The sequence below is a fragment of the Notolepis coatsorum genome, assembly GCF_963971535.1.
Source record: "Notolepis coatsorum genome assembly, chromosome: 6".
Lineage (NCBI taxonomy): Eukaryota > Metazoa > Chordata > Actinopteri > Aulopiformes > Paralepididae > Notolepis > Notolepis coatsorum.
Window position 1 is genome coordinate 163,048,780 of NC_140170.1, and position 17,891 is coordinate 163,066,670.

A 17,891-nucleotide genomic window follows, 5' to 3' on the forward strand; every position below is an offset into this window, starting at 1 on the left:
TCAATAAAATTAAAGTATTTCTCAGAGTGACACCAAGAAGAACAAATCCACTCATTTCACTGTGTAATATTATTGCAGGACAAATGCTAGTTTTGTAGCTACACTACAGACTACTATTCAGAGAGATAGCAGGCCTCTGCTGTAGCTACACTACAGACTACTATTCAGAGAGATAGCAGGCCTCATGCTGTAGCTACACTACAGACTACTATTCAGAGAGATAGCAGGCCTCTGCTGTAGCTACACTACAGACTACTATTCAGAGAGATAGCAGGCCTCTTGGTAAACATACTTGGTCTCTACAAACTGTATCCCTGGCAACACCCAGTGTTTTTTAATAAAGAGGGATGGAGGGAGGAGGGAAAGGAAGTAGAGAGAGCGAAGAGAATATAGTCTTCTTCAGACAGCAGCAGAATAACTCGTCCAGCACAGTTAATAACGCCTGTCTCTGGGAATGAAGACGGAAGGCGAGGTTTGTCCCGTCGGGGGAGTCGTTTCATTAGGACTGTGCCTCAGGGAGAGGCTCGCAGAAAGTACAATCCGAGGTGGAGAGACCATGTCCTAATATACTCTCTGTTAAGCATTGGTTTTTCAACACACGCACAGTCGCAAACGCGCCGGTCTACAGGCATTCATGTTCATGAATCGTCCTCGTTATTCGGCAGACATATTTGATTGAATACCACAGTGTTGCTCTGAAAACTCCTGTTACCAGGTGGTGATTTGACACCGGTGAAGATTGAATGCTCAACAGGCACCGCTATACAGAGGACTAAGGCAGAGGACTCCCTGTGGAGTAACCTAAACCAAGTGTTCAGATTCTCCTCCCTCCCTCCCTCCCTCCCTCCCTCCCTCCCTCCCTCCCTCCCTCCCTCCCTCCCTCCCTCTCCTGACAGTATGTGCAGCCTGGCATGGAAACGCACCCTCGTCGGGACGTTTTTCTCCGCTCCTTTGCGAGGGGGTCAAACAACGTGCTTCCACACCTTGGATTACTTGCACTTCCAGATTGGGACAAGGGGAGAAACTGGAGCCAAGGCTACGGATGCCACTTGAAAGTAACTGAGTAGACTTGCTGTGAATTACGAAGGATCCGTGTACAGCGGCTTCCCGTCAGCGACACCTTAGAGTCACGGAGACGCCGAGAGACCTTCTCACTGCTCACATTCCTTTGTTCAGGTTGTTTCGTCGCTCCACCGTCCACAGTTACAACCTTACCGTCTGCCACAACCTTACCGTCTGCCTTACTGTCTGCCACAACCTTACTGTCTGCACACAACCTTACCGTCTGCCTTAATGTCTGCCACAACCTAACTGTCTGCCTTACTGTCTGCCACAACCTTACTGTCTGCCTTACTGTCTGCCACAACCTTACTGTCTGCCTTACTGTCTGCCACAACCATACCGTCTGCCACAACCTTACTGTCTGCCTTAATGTCTTCCACAACCTTACTGTCTGCCTTAATGTCTGCCATAACCTTACCGTCTGCCTTACTGTCTGCCACAACCTTACTGTCTGCCTTAATGTCTGCCACAACCTTACTGTCTGCCATGACTGCCTGCCACAACCTTACCGTCTGCCTTACTGTCTGCCACAACCTTACCGTCTGCCTTACTGTCTGCCACAACCTTACCGTCTGCCTTACTGTCTGCCACAACCTAACTGTCTGCCTTACTGCCTGCCACAACCTAACTGTCTGCCACAACCTTACCGTCTGCCTTACTGTCTGCCACAACCTAACTGTCTGCCTTACTGTCTGCCATAACCTTACCGTCTGCCTTACTGTCTGCCACAACCTAACTGTCTGCCTTACTGTCTGCCACAACCTTACCGTCTGCCTTACTGTCTGCCACAACCTTACCGTCTGCCTTACTGTCTGCCATAACCTAACCGTCTGCCTTACTGTCTGCCACAACCTTACCGTCTGCCTTACTGCCTGCCACAACCTAACTGTCTGCCTTAATGTCTGCCACAACCTTACCGTCTGCCTTACTGTCTGCCACAACCTTACCGTCTGCCTTACTGTCTGCCACAACCTAACTGTCTGCCTTACTGTCTGCCACAACCTTACCGTCTGCCTTACTGCCTGCCACAACCATACCGTCTCCCAAGCTGCTGATGATGTACAACATGGTACGGACAGGCAGGTCTTACAGAAGAACATAAAGCATGCGTTGGGTGTAAAGAGACTCTCTGATATGCAGATTAGCACCAATGCCTCATTTCCGCTCTGTTGTGCTCTGTGCTAGACGAAACACTCACCGTACAGGGGCAGGTAGACCATGTCAACTCACCTAAACAAGCTACAGTATTTCACAGGGAGAGACTTTCGACACTATTGTCTGAAGGCCAGGCCACGCGGTTATGTCCGTCAGTTCTTCATTACAGTAGGTTCCGTATAATGCGCGCCACAAAACCGATTCTATACTGTGTCGCTTTCATCTCTTTATCCTATCCTTTAAACCATATTCATCGTCTTCCCATTACTATGCCCATACCCCCCCTCCCCTGTGATGCTATTACACCTGAATGTCCCCAAGGGAAACAATAAAAGGTATATGTTATCTTAACACATTCATGGCCAACCATGTATACATGATTCTGCGCCATGCTTAAAGGGCCAACCACGTATATATACGTGATAAGCTTGTTTTTGCTTTTATTGCATTTTAATAACCTACTCAATGTCACGGAGCGGCACTGCAGATATACCATACTCTTGGGATTTGGAAAAGTGCATTACCGGCCAGATCCTGGTAGTGGCGCTGTCTCGAGAATGGAGTACTCCTTGTTTTCAGACCGGATGTTATTTGTTTTTCATTCTGGCCTACTTTTTCTGTTAGCCTGAAGCTATGCCTTCATCAGATCGCATGGAATAGTTTTTGCGATGCCGAATTCAGTATGCAGTAAAGGAATATAGCATCAGCCAATGGACATATTGATCTACCAGATGGCGATCAATAACTGGGAAATCCTTTTTGGGATCCAACCGGCCACAGGTAAGAGATATTTGACGTAGATTACAGCCCGATCTGGCCTTGTTCTTGTATCTTGTTCTTGTATCCAATCATCAGTGTATGAGGCTCAGGGGGCGAAAAGCCCGCCGCCCACCAGGGGCGCTCAGTTTTTACCTTTGGCGCTTGCCACTGAGAGCCCTGCCCGCCGTGTGGCGTGTGGACGTGTAGTTCATAACGATACTCTTATTTTGAAAATCTGTGCGGGTCTCATTTCCGGCCCAAGCGCAGCTAGAGTCATAATATCGATGGCTCCGGCAGTTAGCAGCATTCGGTTCGTATGATATTCTTATTTTGAAAAAAAACGTGGCAACGAGTCATATCCGCCCAGCCGGGCCAGCCCTGCAGCGGGATACTATTGGCTTCTGCTCGTATCAACACAGAGCGGCCCGCAGCTCTAGTGCCACTGCTAACGTTAAGCTCTCGGAATGGTAGCAGCTCGCCCGCAGCATCTAGTGCTAACGTTAAGCTCTCAGAATGGTAGCAGCTCGCCCGCAGCTCTAGTGCTAACGTTAAGCTCTCAGAATGGTAGCAGTCTGCTCTAGTCTAGATCGGACCTCCATGAGCTGCATAATACCTCCGTTCCCTCGTTAGCTAGCTCGCGTTAGCTAGCTCACTTAGATCGATCTGTCCCAGTAAACTAAATTGTCTTAACGTTATCTACCGGGCTAGCAGTAGCTACAGATAGCTCCTGATATCAATGTCTTATAACATTGATTGAATGCGTATTCTAGCTGAGGGCATGTTGAATGTGATTTGACAAAATAACCGTAATGTTAAAAATAGGGTCCAGCTGCATCGCCGGAGAATCCTTGCATGCTGAATGTAGGGTCTAGCTGAATATAGGGTCTAGCTGCAGGGCCAGAGAATCCTTGCTGGAGCTGGAGGCTACTCAAGTATACACACAGACAGTGGAGCTGTTTGCAGATAGCAAGCATTTTGACTTATTGCGTGGTGGCGATGTCTCGCAGATAATACAACTACAAGTATGATTATATAATATATATTATATTTAAAAAAAAAATTATATAAAATATATATATATATTTTTTTAATCAAAATTTTTTTGGCAGGTAAGAAATATGCTTGGCGGGTAGACTCTTCCCATCTACCCGCCACTGGCCGGTGAGTCAAAAAGTTAATTTCGCTCCCTGATGAGGCTTCAATAACGAATGCTGTTATTGGTAATCAATAATCAGAAACGACTTCCCCCGCCCCTCCCCCTTCATGCATTCATGGTGGAACATGATATCGATCATATGCATTTAGATTTTTTATCTCTAGCTTGTGTAGGACCGAAACGCCAATCGATTTAACGTTATTAGCTTAGCGCCCTGTAACTCGTTTTGCATGAATTAGCCTAGACCAATCCGATATAACGTTCATATTCACAACGCTATAAAATGGGAACGTATTGATGAAAAAATTATTTCTTTATGGCATATTGAAGGGAAGGTTTATAGTGTCAATTGACAATGACAATAGACACATAGCAATAATTTAAAATATAGATTTAGCTCTACAAACAACCTCACGCATAGTTAAACCTTGTTATGAGAAGCTGGCCTTATAGAGTGGGGCCCGTCTAATCCCAGTGGCCGTCAATGTGTTAAGTGCCGTCTCGTTTTCATAGAGCGGCTGGCAGACAGAGAACGCTCCTCCCCAGGCGTTGGCCCGCTACGCGCTGGATAACTTACCTCCTTTTCAAAACATAAGCGGAACAGTTGCCACACATGCGCTGAAAATTGACCCGTTGACATATAGATGGGGGAGTGATGCGTTTCTCATGCTGTCTCTGTGTGCGCTGTATGCAATGTCCCGCCGTCATTGTACCACGTCCGTCAGTCACGCTGTGGAAACGTGTAAGTCGTTGATGTGCATTTGCACCATTGTACATTCTGTAAATGAATCTGTTATTCTGTTATTTATAAGCGTTTATGACGGTAACCTGGAAACCAAATGGCCGAATCAGAATTGTCAATATTGTTCAGCCTTCTGCTCTTTTGGCGTGTTATTTACACACAACTCAAAGTCTTAGCCCGGCTAAAGCTGTTCCAGAGGCAATATAGTCACTTGATGAGATCCTGATTGACTCTGGGGGGGTGAAAAATAGCTGCACTCAGCCCTCCAGAGGGTCGCGTAAACGGCATATCGACTGCCTCATTGCTCAGGTAATAGGGCTTGTGCTCTTGGCTTATGAAGAAAATGAATGCGGCATCCATAAAATGATTTCATTGTCCCATAAAGCGGAGAAGCCTCCCTTGTGCGCGCACCTACACTCTTATAAAAGGGGGTATTCTTGGACGTGCACAGGGCCATGTAGTAGTTTGTTTGTGCATCAGGGGGGCTTTACAGAGTTGCCGGGAGAGCGATGAAATCTACTGTAAACATTTTTGTGGGCAGAATGAACAGCCGCTTCAAATCGACCGCTGGAGGCACGTAATGTTCGTCATGTCAAACGTTTAGCTTTGAAAAAGGCACAACTAGCACAACTGGCGAGTTCACCAGAAGGGGATATGATAATCTTCAATTTGACACACTTACTAAATATAGACATGAAGGAGAACTATGCCCAGTGTCAGGCAATGAGCAGCGTAGTGTACAGTGTAGGAGAAGGAGGGGAACATACTGTGTATAAGTGTAGAGCTCTTTGTGGATCGCAGAAGACATCTTAAACAAGGGTCGCATTAGCTATGACTGTACGGCAGGTAACATATAGCTCCATGCCTCCACCCTTCCTGAGCAAAATTTAAATGCTGTTTATGAGCTGAAAATTGCAGGGTGTGACAATACATTATAGCATACGACTATACACCTGCATAGGAGCAGTCACTTCCAGACTGTGTGTGATCTGACCCTCATATGCATTTGTGTGTGTGAGTATACACACAGACACACTTGTAAAACTATACTTCAGGGCACAAAAGCCCACCTTTCTTGTGAAAACATTTTGTCCGGTCCTCAATGTCCTCACATTCAGGGAAAAGTCGATTTTTAGGGTGAGTGTTTGAAGTTAGGGTTAGGTTTAGATTAAGGGCAGTTCAACGCCCTTTTCACATTGTCAGTTGACAGACTAAACGTTCTGAACAAAGCAGGATCAGCGTCCTTGGAGTAAGGTCAGGGGGGGTCAGGGGTCAAGGGGTCAGGGGTCATGAGACGTTACCTGCTCTGGTTTGAGCCCCGGGGGGACCCAGGCGTATTCTTCCAGGGCGCAGCCGGAGTCGTCATCAGAGGTGGAGTTCCTCTGGAAGTCGTACATTAGCTTGGTGACTGTCTTCTCCATCTCCACAGGCATGGCCGTCACTGCATGCTCCTCGCGGCGACAGTTGCAGTGCACACAGATCTTCCTGCGGAGGACCAGAGAGAGGGAAGAGTGGTCAGGAATACAGAAGAAATGGGAAAACGTGGAACCGGCGGACTGGAAATGTGAAAAGGAGAAACTGAGCTGCTGTATTCTATGTATTGTATGTATTCCTATCATGCACTCTTCCACTCCATCATGCACTCTTCCACTAAATAATCTTCCTTGCCTATATTACTACCTAGTACCTACTATATATGTCTCTACTACTATGCACTAAACACGGCAGCACCCAAGTTTCAACACTGTTTGATGAACATTGTCACTCAGCTGAAAGAGTTGTACCTAGGGGTGCACCGATATATCGGTCGGGTATCGGTATCGGCCGATAAGTGCCTTGTTGACTGCTATCGGCCTATCGGCCGATAAGCTCAAATGTGCCGATAGCAGTCGCCGATAAATACCCATCAATTTGTGTAGCGTCAAAAGGCAAAAAAAAAAAGTTCACTCGCGCGATCTACCTGCACAACGCCCGCCGTCCCCCCCACACACACACAATCTACTGCATCAAAGTAACTATTTATGATTAACAAGGCATTCGTTTTGTGGCATTAGCGTTATATAGTTAGTGTTACACGGACAATAACATCAGCATATTATTATTACCCATAGCAGCAAGGCATTACTCCGAGTCCGTTCATTAGCTCTGTTCCATTCCGTTGCTCATTCCGTACCCAACTACACATTCTGCAATCTGTTAATAAAGTTTTCAACCAGACAAATGTATAGAAAGGCTTTGTTTTATTATAACATTTGTTGCAGTAAAATCATTATGTCTCATTTGGTCATGCGTGGAGCGCCGGTCGGCGGGCCGGGCAGCTAACGTAGCTACGTTATTAGCTATTAGATGCAAGACTAACGTTACTGGTGAAAATGTGATTTGCGTTGGAATACTCCTTTGTCAACTTGCTGTACTTTGCTTGCAGGTCTGCAGTCATTATTGCTGCATTATGAATAGCCGCAACTTTAGCCAAGGTAACGTTATGGCTAAACCTTTAACAATAGTTAACGCTAGCTTTCGGTTAGCTGTTCAATGCTATTAATAACAACTCCCCGTCAACACCCTCTCTCGGGAAGATGGCATTTAAGAAAGTATCTGCTGTTAAAATGAAGTGTTACACGTTCAATAACAAGCATATTATTTACCCAAAGATAGCAGTAAACAAGGCATTACTCCGTTAGTACGTTCATAGCTCGGTTCCATTCCGTTGCTCATTCCGTACCCAACTACACATTCTGCAATCTGTTAATAAAGTTTTCAACCAGACAAATGTATAGAAAGGCTTTGTTTTATTATAACATTTGTTGCAGTAAAATCATTATGTCTCATTTGGTCATGCGTGGAGCGCCGGTAGCTACGTTAAGTGTGTTCTGCTCTCGCAAACAGAACATGCCCGGAAGTAGAAAAATTTATAAACGCTTGCCGATTGGTGGTAAGGACAGCAGGAGGTGGGTGCTAGCGGTCACCGGTGTGGCGTAATTGGCCGAATCGACTGTCAATCAAAATGGTTCCATTGCATTGGTTGAAAGCTCTGGTTGAGAGAATAGTATCCTGCTGCAGGCCGCAAGAATGGTTCCATTGCATTGGTTGAAAGCTCTGGTTGAGAAAATAGTATCCCTCTGCAGGCCGCAAGACGATACTGGGAGAGAGATAGTGATACCATAAACATATTTCTTGATGTTTCCTTTTTTTAAGTAAAGAGGCCTACAAATACAAACATACACATACAAATATACAGTAGTTTCATTAAAAAATAAAAAAAAATAATTTTTTTTTTTTTTTTTTTTTTTTTTTACAAATACTTATATACAAATATACAAATATCGGTATCGGTATCGGTATCGGCCGATAGTGTTAGTTGAACAATCGGTATCGGTATCGGCGGCCAATTTTCATATCGGTGCATCCCTAGTTGTACCCTTCCCGCTGACTTGCCGTACCGAACCTGTAAGTTGCTTTGGATAAAGCGTTCAGCTAAATGACCAAATGTAAATGTATTCGGGGCAGCAGGGTGGTCCGACGGTTTAAAGAGACCGTCCCGTAACCAGAGAGTCACAGGTTCAATTCTTTTTCGACAGCCATTGAGCAGGCACCGGACCCCTACTGCTCGTAAGGCGCCACAAATGGCCGAACCCCATCTGTTGAAATGTACTGTGTGTCTCACGAGTGCCGTGTGTTGTAATTGGCCTACATGGCAACAGCAGGAGCTCTTTAGTTTAAATACATATCAACACGAAAATGAGTCACCGAGCTTTCATTCAACAAAATGGTAGGTTACGATGGACTGATTAGAAGCAAAACACTTAAGCCTGCTTTCAACCACTAACAATACAAACAAGCGACGTGACAATGCCACTCCCAGTGGAAAAACAGCTAACGTTAGTCAGTGAAATGTAACACGGGCTAGTGAATACAACCCGTAGCCTCCGTAAAAAGTAGGCAGATAAAATGCCTGAGTTACGTTCACAACCGTGAATGTGTGCCCTTTGCGACGACGAGGCCCCTCCGTCCCGTGTAGGATGCGAAACGTAAACTCACAGCATAGTTCAAGGGTCAGAGATCACGAGTCAAGGCTTCCTGCTGCGCCTCTCACCACGAGGACCTGGCTCCCACAGATACCATACACCCCCCCCCCCCCCCCCACCCACCCACACCCACACACACACACACACTCCTCTCGAGCACAGAGAGAGCGAGGATGTAATGACAAACAGCCTGGGGAACGACCCGGGGAAATGACTAGCAAACAGCCACTGACAGTGATGGAAAGCAGTACTGTACATACACATGCACGCGCGCAAAATACTCTGTCTATACCCTGAAAGGTTAGCTTCAAATGTTAGCAGATGCTTAACATGAATAGTGCCCCACTCTCCTCAGTCAAGTGGATCCACACCCAGCCATAAAATGGAACGTACCCATGTGTGAATTTTGGAGGGAAAATTGTGTTTGTAGTGTTGGAGGGCTGACACTCCCCTCTCTCTGTAAGTGCTCTTTCATCTCCACAAGTGTCCAGAGAGCAGTAAACTGAGACGTTATATTTCGCAGGATTAGGATGACCGACTACTCCATTTTGTTCTCCTGAACAGTAGGCTAATAATAACAACAATAAAAATAACAGCCAAGAGTCATTTTTCATTTCAGAAGTCTATAGAATAGAATATAATCTTTATTGTCATTGTTGGTACAACGAAATTGGGTTTAGAGCATCACCACTGGCATGCAAACATACTGAATATATAGCATATACATAAAGCCAGTAGATAGAGAGGCTGTTGGTCAGTCTGCTAGTACCGGACTGGATGGATCTGTACCTTCGACCAGAGGGCAGCAGTTGGAAAAGATGGTGTGCGGGGGGGTGGGTGCCCTAGCAACACAATTCCAGTGAAACAGTCTATAGTTTTCAATGGCCAGGAGCCATTGTGACGTCACATCATCAATAGTACGTTCAGGGAGCGCAGGGCTCATCGCTACCTCATGACATTGTCCACAACACCCAGCCATGATAAGCCTATACTAACTACGAATCGGGAAACCAAATTAAAAGTAACAATTTAAATGGTAAACGGTATATTTATATAGCGCTTTTATCCAAAGCGATTTACAATGTTTGTGCCTCACAGGTGAAAGGGTGAAGTGTCTTGCTCTTTGGCACGCTGCCCCGCCGGGAAGAGCAAGAATCGAACCAGGAACCTTCCGATTACCAGACGACCACTCTACCTCCTGAGCCACGGTCGCCCTCAATTTAAGTAGCGAACGTCTCCTACAGTGAAGATTTTGAAAATCAAAAGGTGGCGCCGGGCAGGCCTACGCATCCGGTGGTTTATCATCACAGCTCAGGGCGTCGATTATTGTATGGGAACGTCTGCTCTATACATTATTCCATTTATATATATAGAGAGCATGCACCCGACAGGGTTGGGAAAACACAGAAACCCATAAATATGTAATGGTATGTAAGCAAAACACATGAAAATATGAGACACGGTCCAATCTAAACAGAAAGTTGAGTGTTCAACTATCTTGACAAAATATATAGTGTTGTACTGTAGGCCAAGACAATCGGGTTCATATTCAAACCACTGCCGTCTAGATTAAGGGAGTATGAGGGTTTATAGTGTTTATCATTCACATTAGATTAAAATGTATCCTCATTATTTATACAGCACAAGACGTACAGTAAAGCGAAAAGAGGTTCGGGATCCAACCAGAGTGCAAATGTAAGTTAACCGTAAAGTGCAACAGCAATACAATGTACAGGCGATTAAGCTGGGTACAAAATATACAAAATTAGTACTACTAAGAAGCTAATAAGATGTACAGAGTTGTAGTATAATAAACAATGACAGTATGACTACTACTGGTCAACAGCGTAGCTAGTACTATTCTGAATGGGTTGGTTATGTGAATGTGTGCTATGGTGGTGATAAAAAATGTTGCACACGACGAGAGAGACTGTGCCAAAATGTGAAATCACACTAAAAAACTGAAGATGCAAGGTTTTGTTGGTCAAGGCAACGGCGGGCGAACTGCTCAGGAAGGAGACACTGAATGTATGAGACACTGAACAGGAACACAATAAGAATGCATGACGTATCCAGATATATGACTGCCACGGATACCGATGTTGTCGACAGTCGCTGGCGTCAGGATCTCTCCTCCCGTCCTCGACAGCTCGGGCCCCGGTGCGCTGGGCGGCCGGCAGGTCACTCACACCCCACTAGCCTCCAGGGGCCCTCAGGCGGCTCAAAGCAGGGGACAATCCCATTAACCCCCTCAGACAGACAGGCGGCTGCTGCTGTGGGCTCCGGGTGACGGGCGGCCCCAGTGGTAGTAGCAGGAGGACGCTGAGGACAACGGCCTGACAGAATGACAGACGGGTCTGGTGGAGGATCTGTCGCTGGAGGAAAGGACGGCTCCCTGAACGGCGAATTGCTTGTTGTGACAATGTTTTGATGAAAGCGTTTTTTTTTTGTCGATCGGCGACGTAAGTGTTTCTGTGCTTAAATGTAAAAAGATTTCGTACCAGGGCTGGGCGATATCGAGTTGACGGTATATAACAGTATGTCGTGACTGTAGTAATCTTATGTCTTTATCTTGTAATACAAGATTTATTAACTTAGAAATATACAGTATGTATATATATATTTTATGATATGTCATAAACAATCCATAAGCTAGTTTTTTTTGTATTGTTGTGTGTGTGGTGTATTATGTCGGTCTGTTCTCTATCTGCTTGGTTGGACTGCCTGTATATTTCGTCTGTTTTTCGTATTGTTCCCGTCTTTTTTGTTTGTTTCTCTTTCTCTCCCGGGATGCGCCCCGGGCCGATGTAACTATTGATTGAGGGGCGCAATATAAATAAATGTATCATATCATATCATATCCTGAACGACGGTATAGTAAAAATCCATTTGCATGGATCCATGACAGTATACCTTTATATTCTGTATACTGTCAGTGTATACCTTTATATTCTGTATACAGTGTATACCTTTATATTCTGTATACAATCAATGTATACCTTTATATTCTGTATACAGTGTATATACCTTTATATTCTATATGTATACCTTTATATTCTGTATACAGTGTATATACCTTTATATTCTATATGTATACCTTTATATTCTGTATACAGTGTATATACCTTTATATTCTATATGTATACCTTTATATTCTGTATACAGTGTATATACCTTTATATTCTATATGTATACCTTTATATTCTGTATACAGTGTATATACCTTTATATTCTATATGTATACCTTTATATTCTGTATACAGTGTATATACCTTTATATTCTATATGTATACCTTTATATTCTGTATACAGTGTATACCTTCCAGAACCTAACTTGTAAATTCTGAGGACCTTCTGAACCATGTTGTGTTTGTTGCCATGCAGTGGATCAGAGCCGTACAGAAAGCTGCTGACTCAAGCTCATAGAACCACAACTCAGTCAACAACAACAGAACCACAACTCGCTCAACAACAACAACAACAACAACAACAACAACAACAACAACAACAACAACAACAGAACCACAACTCACTCAACAACAACAGAAGTAGAACCACAACTCACTCAACAATAGAACCACAACTCACTCAACAACAACAGAAGTAGAACCACAACTCACTCAACAACAACAGAACCACAACTCACTCAACAACAACAGAACCACAACTCACTCAACAACAACAACAGAACCACAACTCACTCAACAACAACAGAACCACAACTCACTCAACAACAACAACAGAACCACAACTCACTCAACAACAACAGAACCACAACTCACTCAACAACAACAACAGAACCACAACTCACTCAACAACAACAACAGAACCACAACTCACTCAACAACAACAACAGAACCACAACTCACTCAACAACAACAACAACAGAACCACAACTCACTCAACAACAACAGAACCACAACTCACTCAACAACAACAACAGAACCACAACTCACTCAACAACAACAGAACCACAACTCACTCAACAACAACAGAACCACAACTCACTCAACAACAACAACAGAACCACAACTCACTCACCAACAACAACAGAACCACAACTCACTCAACAACAACAACAGAACCACAACTCACTCAACAACAACAACAACAGCCCGTCAGACTGGATTCTGTTCCGGGAATCAACCAGCATGACGCTGCCAGACGATGGAGAACCGGAGTGGAGGTACAAAATAACCGACATTATCCTTTAAGGTGGAAGGATTCTCCATCACCACTTGAGGATCTCTTCAGCCGGAGGAGAAGCACAGACAGATCACTGGCTCGTCTCTTGGCTCAGAGCACCACGTCAAGCAGAACAGCACACCCCAGCATCTTCTTCGTGTGCCCTTGAGCAAGGACAATCAACCGGTGTTGCTGCAAGCTACGAAGGCTTCCCCCGAATATTAACGCGTTGCATTAAATATCCAGAAGTGACTCCCATGAATACTGATGCCGACGGTTAGTGGCATACGGGGAGAGGGAGGCAGACTGAAGACATCAAGCTGCTGTCAAGGCGTCCAGGAGGGAGAGGGCAGATTGGCAGAGCCCTCTCCCGCTGGTGTGATGCTATAGCCTGGGGCCACGCAGCGAGGAGGCCCCCTAATTATAGCTGCTCCACACTCACCATCATTACTAATGTATGGGTGATTAAGGGCGATCACACACACACACGCGCACACACACACACACACGTTAGGACAATCGCAGCACATACATAATTATGCGATCTCACATATTATGCTATCTCTTTTATTTATAATCCCCTAATAGCCTGATCTTAACCTCACCCCAAGTCTAAATCTAGCCCTAACATTACCTCTAAACCCTAACGCTACCCATAAAACCTAAGCCTGACGCTACCCCTAAACCTAACACTACCCCTAAACCCTAACGCTACCCCTAAACCCTAACACTACCCCTAAACCCTAACGCTACCCCTAAACCCTAACACTACCCATAAAACCTAGGCCTGACGCTACCCCTAAACCTAACACTACCCCTAAACCCTAACACTACCCCTAAACCTAACACTACCCCTAAACCCTAACACTACCCCTAAACCTAACACTACCCCTAAACCCTAACACTACCCCTAAACCCTAACGCTACCCCTAAACCCTAACGCTACCCCTAAACCCTAACGCTACCCCTAAACCCTAACACTACCCCTAAACCCTAACGCTACCCCTAAACCCTAACGCTACCCCTAAACCTAACACTACCCCTAAACCCTAACACTACCCCTAAACCATAACGCTACCCCTAAACCTAACACTACCCCTAAACCCTAACACTACCCCTAAACCCTAACGCTACCCCTAAACCCTAACGCTACCCCTAAACCCTAACGCTACCCCTAAACCCTAACGCTACCCCTAAACCCTAACACTACCCCTAAACCTAACACTACCCCTAAACCCTAACGCTACCCCTAAACCCTAACGCTACCCCTAAACCCTAACGCTACCCCTAAACCCTAACCCTAAACCCCAACTTTACCCCTAAACCCTAACGCTACCCTAAACCCCAACGTTACCCCGAAACGCTGGCGCTACCCCTAAACCTAACGATACCCCTAAACCAAAATGCTACCCCTAATTCAAAGTTACAAAGCTTACATTTTTATTTATAAGCATAGTAAGACGAAAACACAAATAAGCACACAGACGAACACACCCACACCCACACCCACCCACACCCACACACCCACCCACCCACCCACCCACCCACCCACCCACCAGAATTCCAATGAGAACTGGCACCAAAAGCAAAAAAAAATTCAAATTAAAAACATGTTATTTTAAAGAAGATTAACCGCGCGTACACACACACACACACCTCCCACTCTTTTGACACAGTGCCGGGTGCTTAACACTTGATTCTGCCTCCAGATGGGCGACCAGGCCTGGAGATAGAGAGGGTATAAATAGCCTGGAGGAATGCAGAGTGGACCTGAAGGAACACATTTCACACCACATTCCTGCTAGAAGGACAGACAGACCACCACCACCGCACAGGCTGCTAGGAGGACAGACCACCACCACCACCTCACAGGCTGCTAGGAGGACAGACCACCACCACCACCTCACAGGCTGCTAGGAGGACAGACCACCACCACCACCTCACAGGCTGCTAGGAGGACAGACCACCACCACCACCTCACAGGCTGCTAGGAGGACAGACCACCACCACCTCACAGGCTGCTAGGAGGACAGACCACCACCACCTCACAGGCTGCTAGGAGGACAGACCACCACCACCACCTCACAGGCTGCTAGGAGGACAGACCACCACCACCTCACAGGCTGCTAGGAGGACAGACCACCACCACCTCACAGGCTGCTAGGAGGACAGACCACCACCACCACCTCACAGGCTGCTAGGAGGACAGACCACCACCACCTCACAGGCTGCTAGGTGGACAGACCACCACCACCACCTCACAGGCTGCTAGGAGGACAGACCACCACCACCACCTCACAGGCTGCTAGGAGGACAGACCACCACCACCTCACAGGCTGCTAGGTGGACAGACCACCACCACCTCACAGGCTGCTAGGTGGACAGACCACCACCACCACACAGGCTGCTAGGAGGACAGACCACCACCACCACCTCACAGGCTGCTATGAGGACAGACCACCACCACCGCACAGGCTGCTAGGAGGACAGACCACCACCACCACCACACAGGCTGCTATGAGGACAGACCACCACCACCACCTCACAGGCTGCTATGAGGACAGACCACCACCACCTCACATGCTGCTAGGAGGACAGACCACCTCACAGGCTGCTAGGAGGACAGACAGACCACCACCTCACAGGCTGCTAGGAGGACAGACAGACCACCACCTCACAGGCTGCTAGGAGGACAGACCACCACCACCTCACAGGCTGCTAGGAGGACAGACAGACCACCACCTCACAGGCTGCTAGGAGGACAGACCACCACCACCTCCCCACCACACAGGCCTGCATTCTACAGATGTATGAGGTGGGCTGTAGAGGAGCCTGAGAACACAGAACCCCTGGGAGAGTGATGACAACACAATACACACACAATGCCTTATTACAATATCGAGCCACAATCTGCCAAGTGATTCTTAAGGATAATGGTTTAGTTTGAACCTAAAACCCTGCGTTATCTGGCATGATATTATTAACCGGTTCCGAACAAGGTCTGGAGGACTTTGGACCACTATCGAAAGAGAGTTGTGTTTTTTTTTTTGGTGCTCGAATTGGCTGCAGTTGAGCGCAGTGTCCGTCTAAAAGACCTCAATAAGGTTGGGTACCGAACTCAGTACTATTAAGGGTATACCGACCGAATTACAATCGGTACTACAGAGTACCGATTCACGCTAGATCAATCTGTACCAATTTGGGTACCTTTACATGAATCAAGAGAACAGGAAACACAAATGTTTTGAGGCACAGCGCCAACAAAGGGGTACTCTACTATATGAGAAACTTTTTGCGACATTGTTTCAATTACATTTATTTTCAGGTCTGAATTGCAGCCGGGAGGAGGAGCCTAACAACAAACCACAACTCACGTAAATCAATCACTATGATTCCAGACGTATAGAGAGTCTGCCGGGGGGGAAAAAAAATAGTCCTCTAAGTATTGTGATTTAAAATGCTGAGATGTATCACTCTGTTTTGATGTCACTCTACCGCAGTAACAAGATGAAATAATAGCCCTTAGGGCAATAATGTCAAAATCAATTATGGTTATTACGAGCGAAAAACCCATGAGCCAAGATGAATTTAAGGCCTTCAGACCTTCAAGCTATTTCAGAGACCCCCCCCCCCCCCACACCATCACCACTACAAATTTGAAGAACACCATTCCCCATATCATTCTGAAGACTATCATTATGTGGCCTTTTTTAAAAGGCTTAAAAACATGACTCAGTATATGCCAAAAACAATAGCATATACTCATTAATTGTTGTAAGGGTAAAATATGGACTGGATCGTCGTTTTGTCCCACGAGTCTCTTTCTCTTTCCATCTTCTCTCCCTCCCTCTCTCTCCTCTGTCCAGATCAACATCCTTCAGTGATTATTCACCTAACAAAACATCTGATCTCCCGACATCAGGATTGGCAGAGCTGTAGCCTGCGGGGGCCTCTGTGGTTCCTTCACTCGTTCTGATTTACAGCGAGCGCCGAGCGCATGCCTGGGATTTCCCCCGTGAAACGCAGAGCCGTGTTTCTCCTCGTCGTCTACATGATTTCAATTAGGACAGACCGGCCGCTCTGGTAACACAAGTCAAGTACATCACCAGCGCCTCATAAACGACTCCGAAAGCTACAACAGAGGAAGCCAAGTGGACAGCTTCCTCTTTAAAGGCGATTGGTCTTTCCTCCCCAGGGAAACGTAACCTCTGGGCGTTTCCATTGGTCGAGAGGAACATGAGGTTTTTGGGGGATTTCTCTTTAGACTAGGGGTGTATTTGGCTGACAGTAATCTCCATGACTGTGATGCCAGCGGGCAATCATTCACCACGTTGGGTTAATTATCATGGTGCTGTCCCTCTGTATTAATCCTGTAACCAGGGCAACAGGCTTGTTTAGATCATTAACTAGGTCCTGATAGGGTGCCTAACAGCCGGACACACACTTGGTTTAGTGGTTTTAGACAGAGACTACCAACACACCTCAACGTGCGTTTTTGCCCAAACGAGTCATTTTTAAACATCGTCTGACACTCCCCCGAGACAAATCAGCACCAGGCGGTTTCACCTAGCAGACCATGTGCAAGGGTTAACAGAGGACTTGCAACAAGTTCACAGCCCTGCTCAAATTATCTTTGCAAAGAAAATGCTTGAAAAACTCTCGACTGTCTTCACCCTCCAAACCAACCAAGAAAGAAAAGACCTGTGTTATTAAACTCTATCCCAAAACCAGTCATGGAAGCAGAGCCTTGGTAGGTTTGAGGCGGAATCCACCAGAAAACCCCCCCTGCACTCATTCCTGAGCCAAT

The 17,891-nt window shown here is 46.1% G+C and overlaps 1 protein-coding gene across 3 annotated transcripts in view; it reads right to left on the reverse strand.

Annotated features, from left to right (window-relative positions):
* Positions 1-17,891, reverse strand: part of prickle2b (prickle homolog 2b) — a 242,322-nt gene that overhangs the window by 18,087 nt on the left and 206,344 nt on the right. For all 3 annotated transcript variants that reach the window (XM_084316501.1, XM_084316503.1, XM_084316502.1), the window contains one exon: positions 6,176-6,359. In XM_084316501.1, coding sequence (XP_084172627.1) covers positions 6,176-6,359 — 184 coding nt within the window. The remainder of the gene's footprint in view (positions 1-6,175; positions 6,360-17,891) is intronic.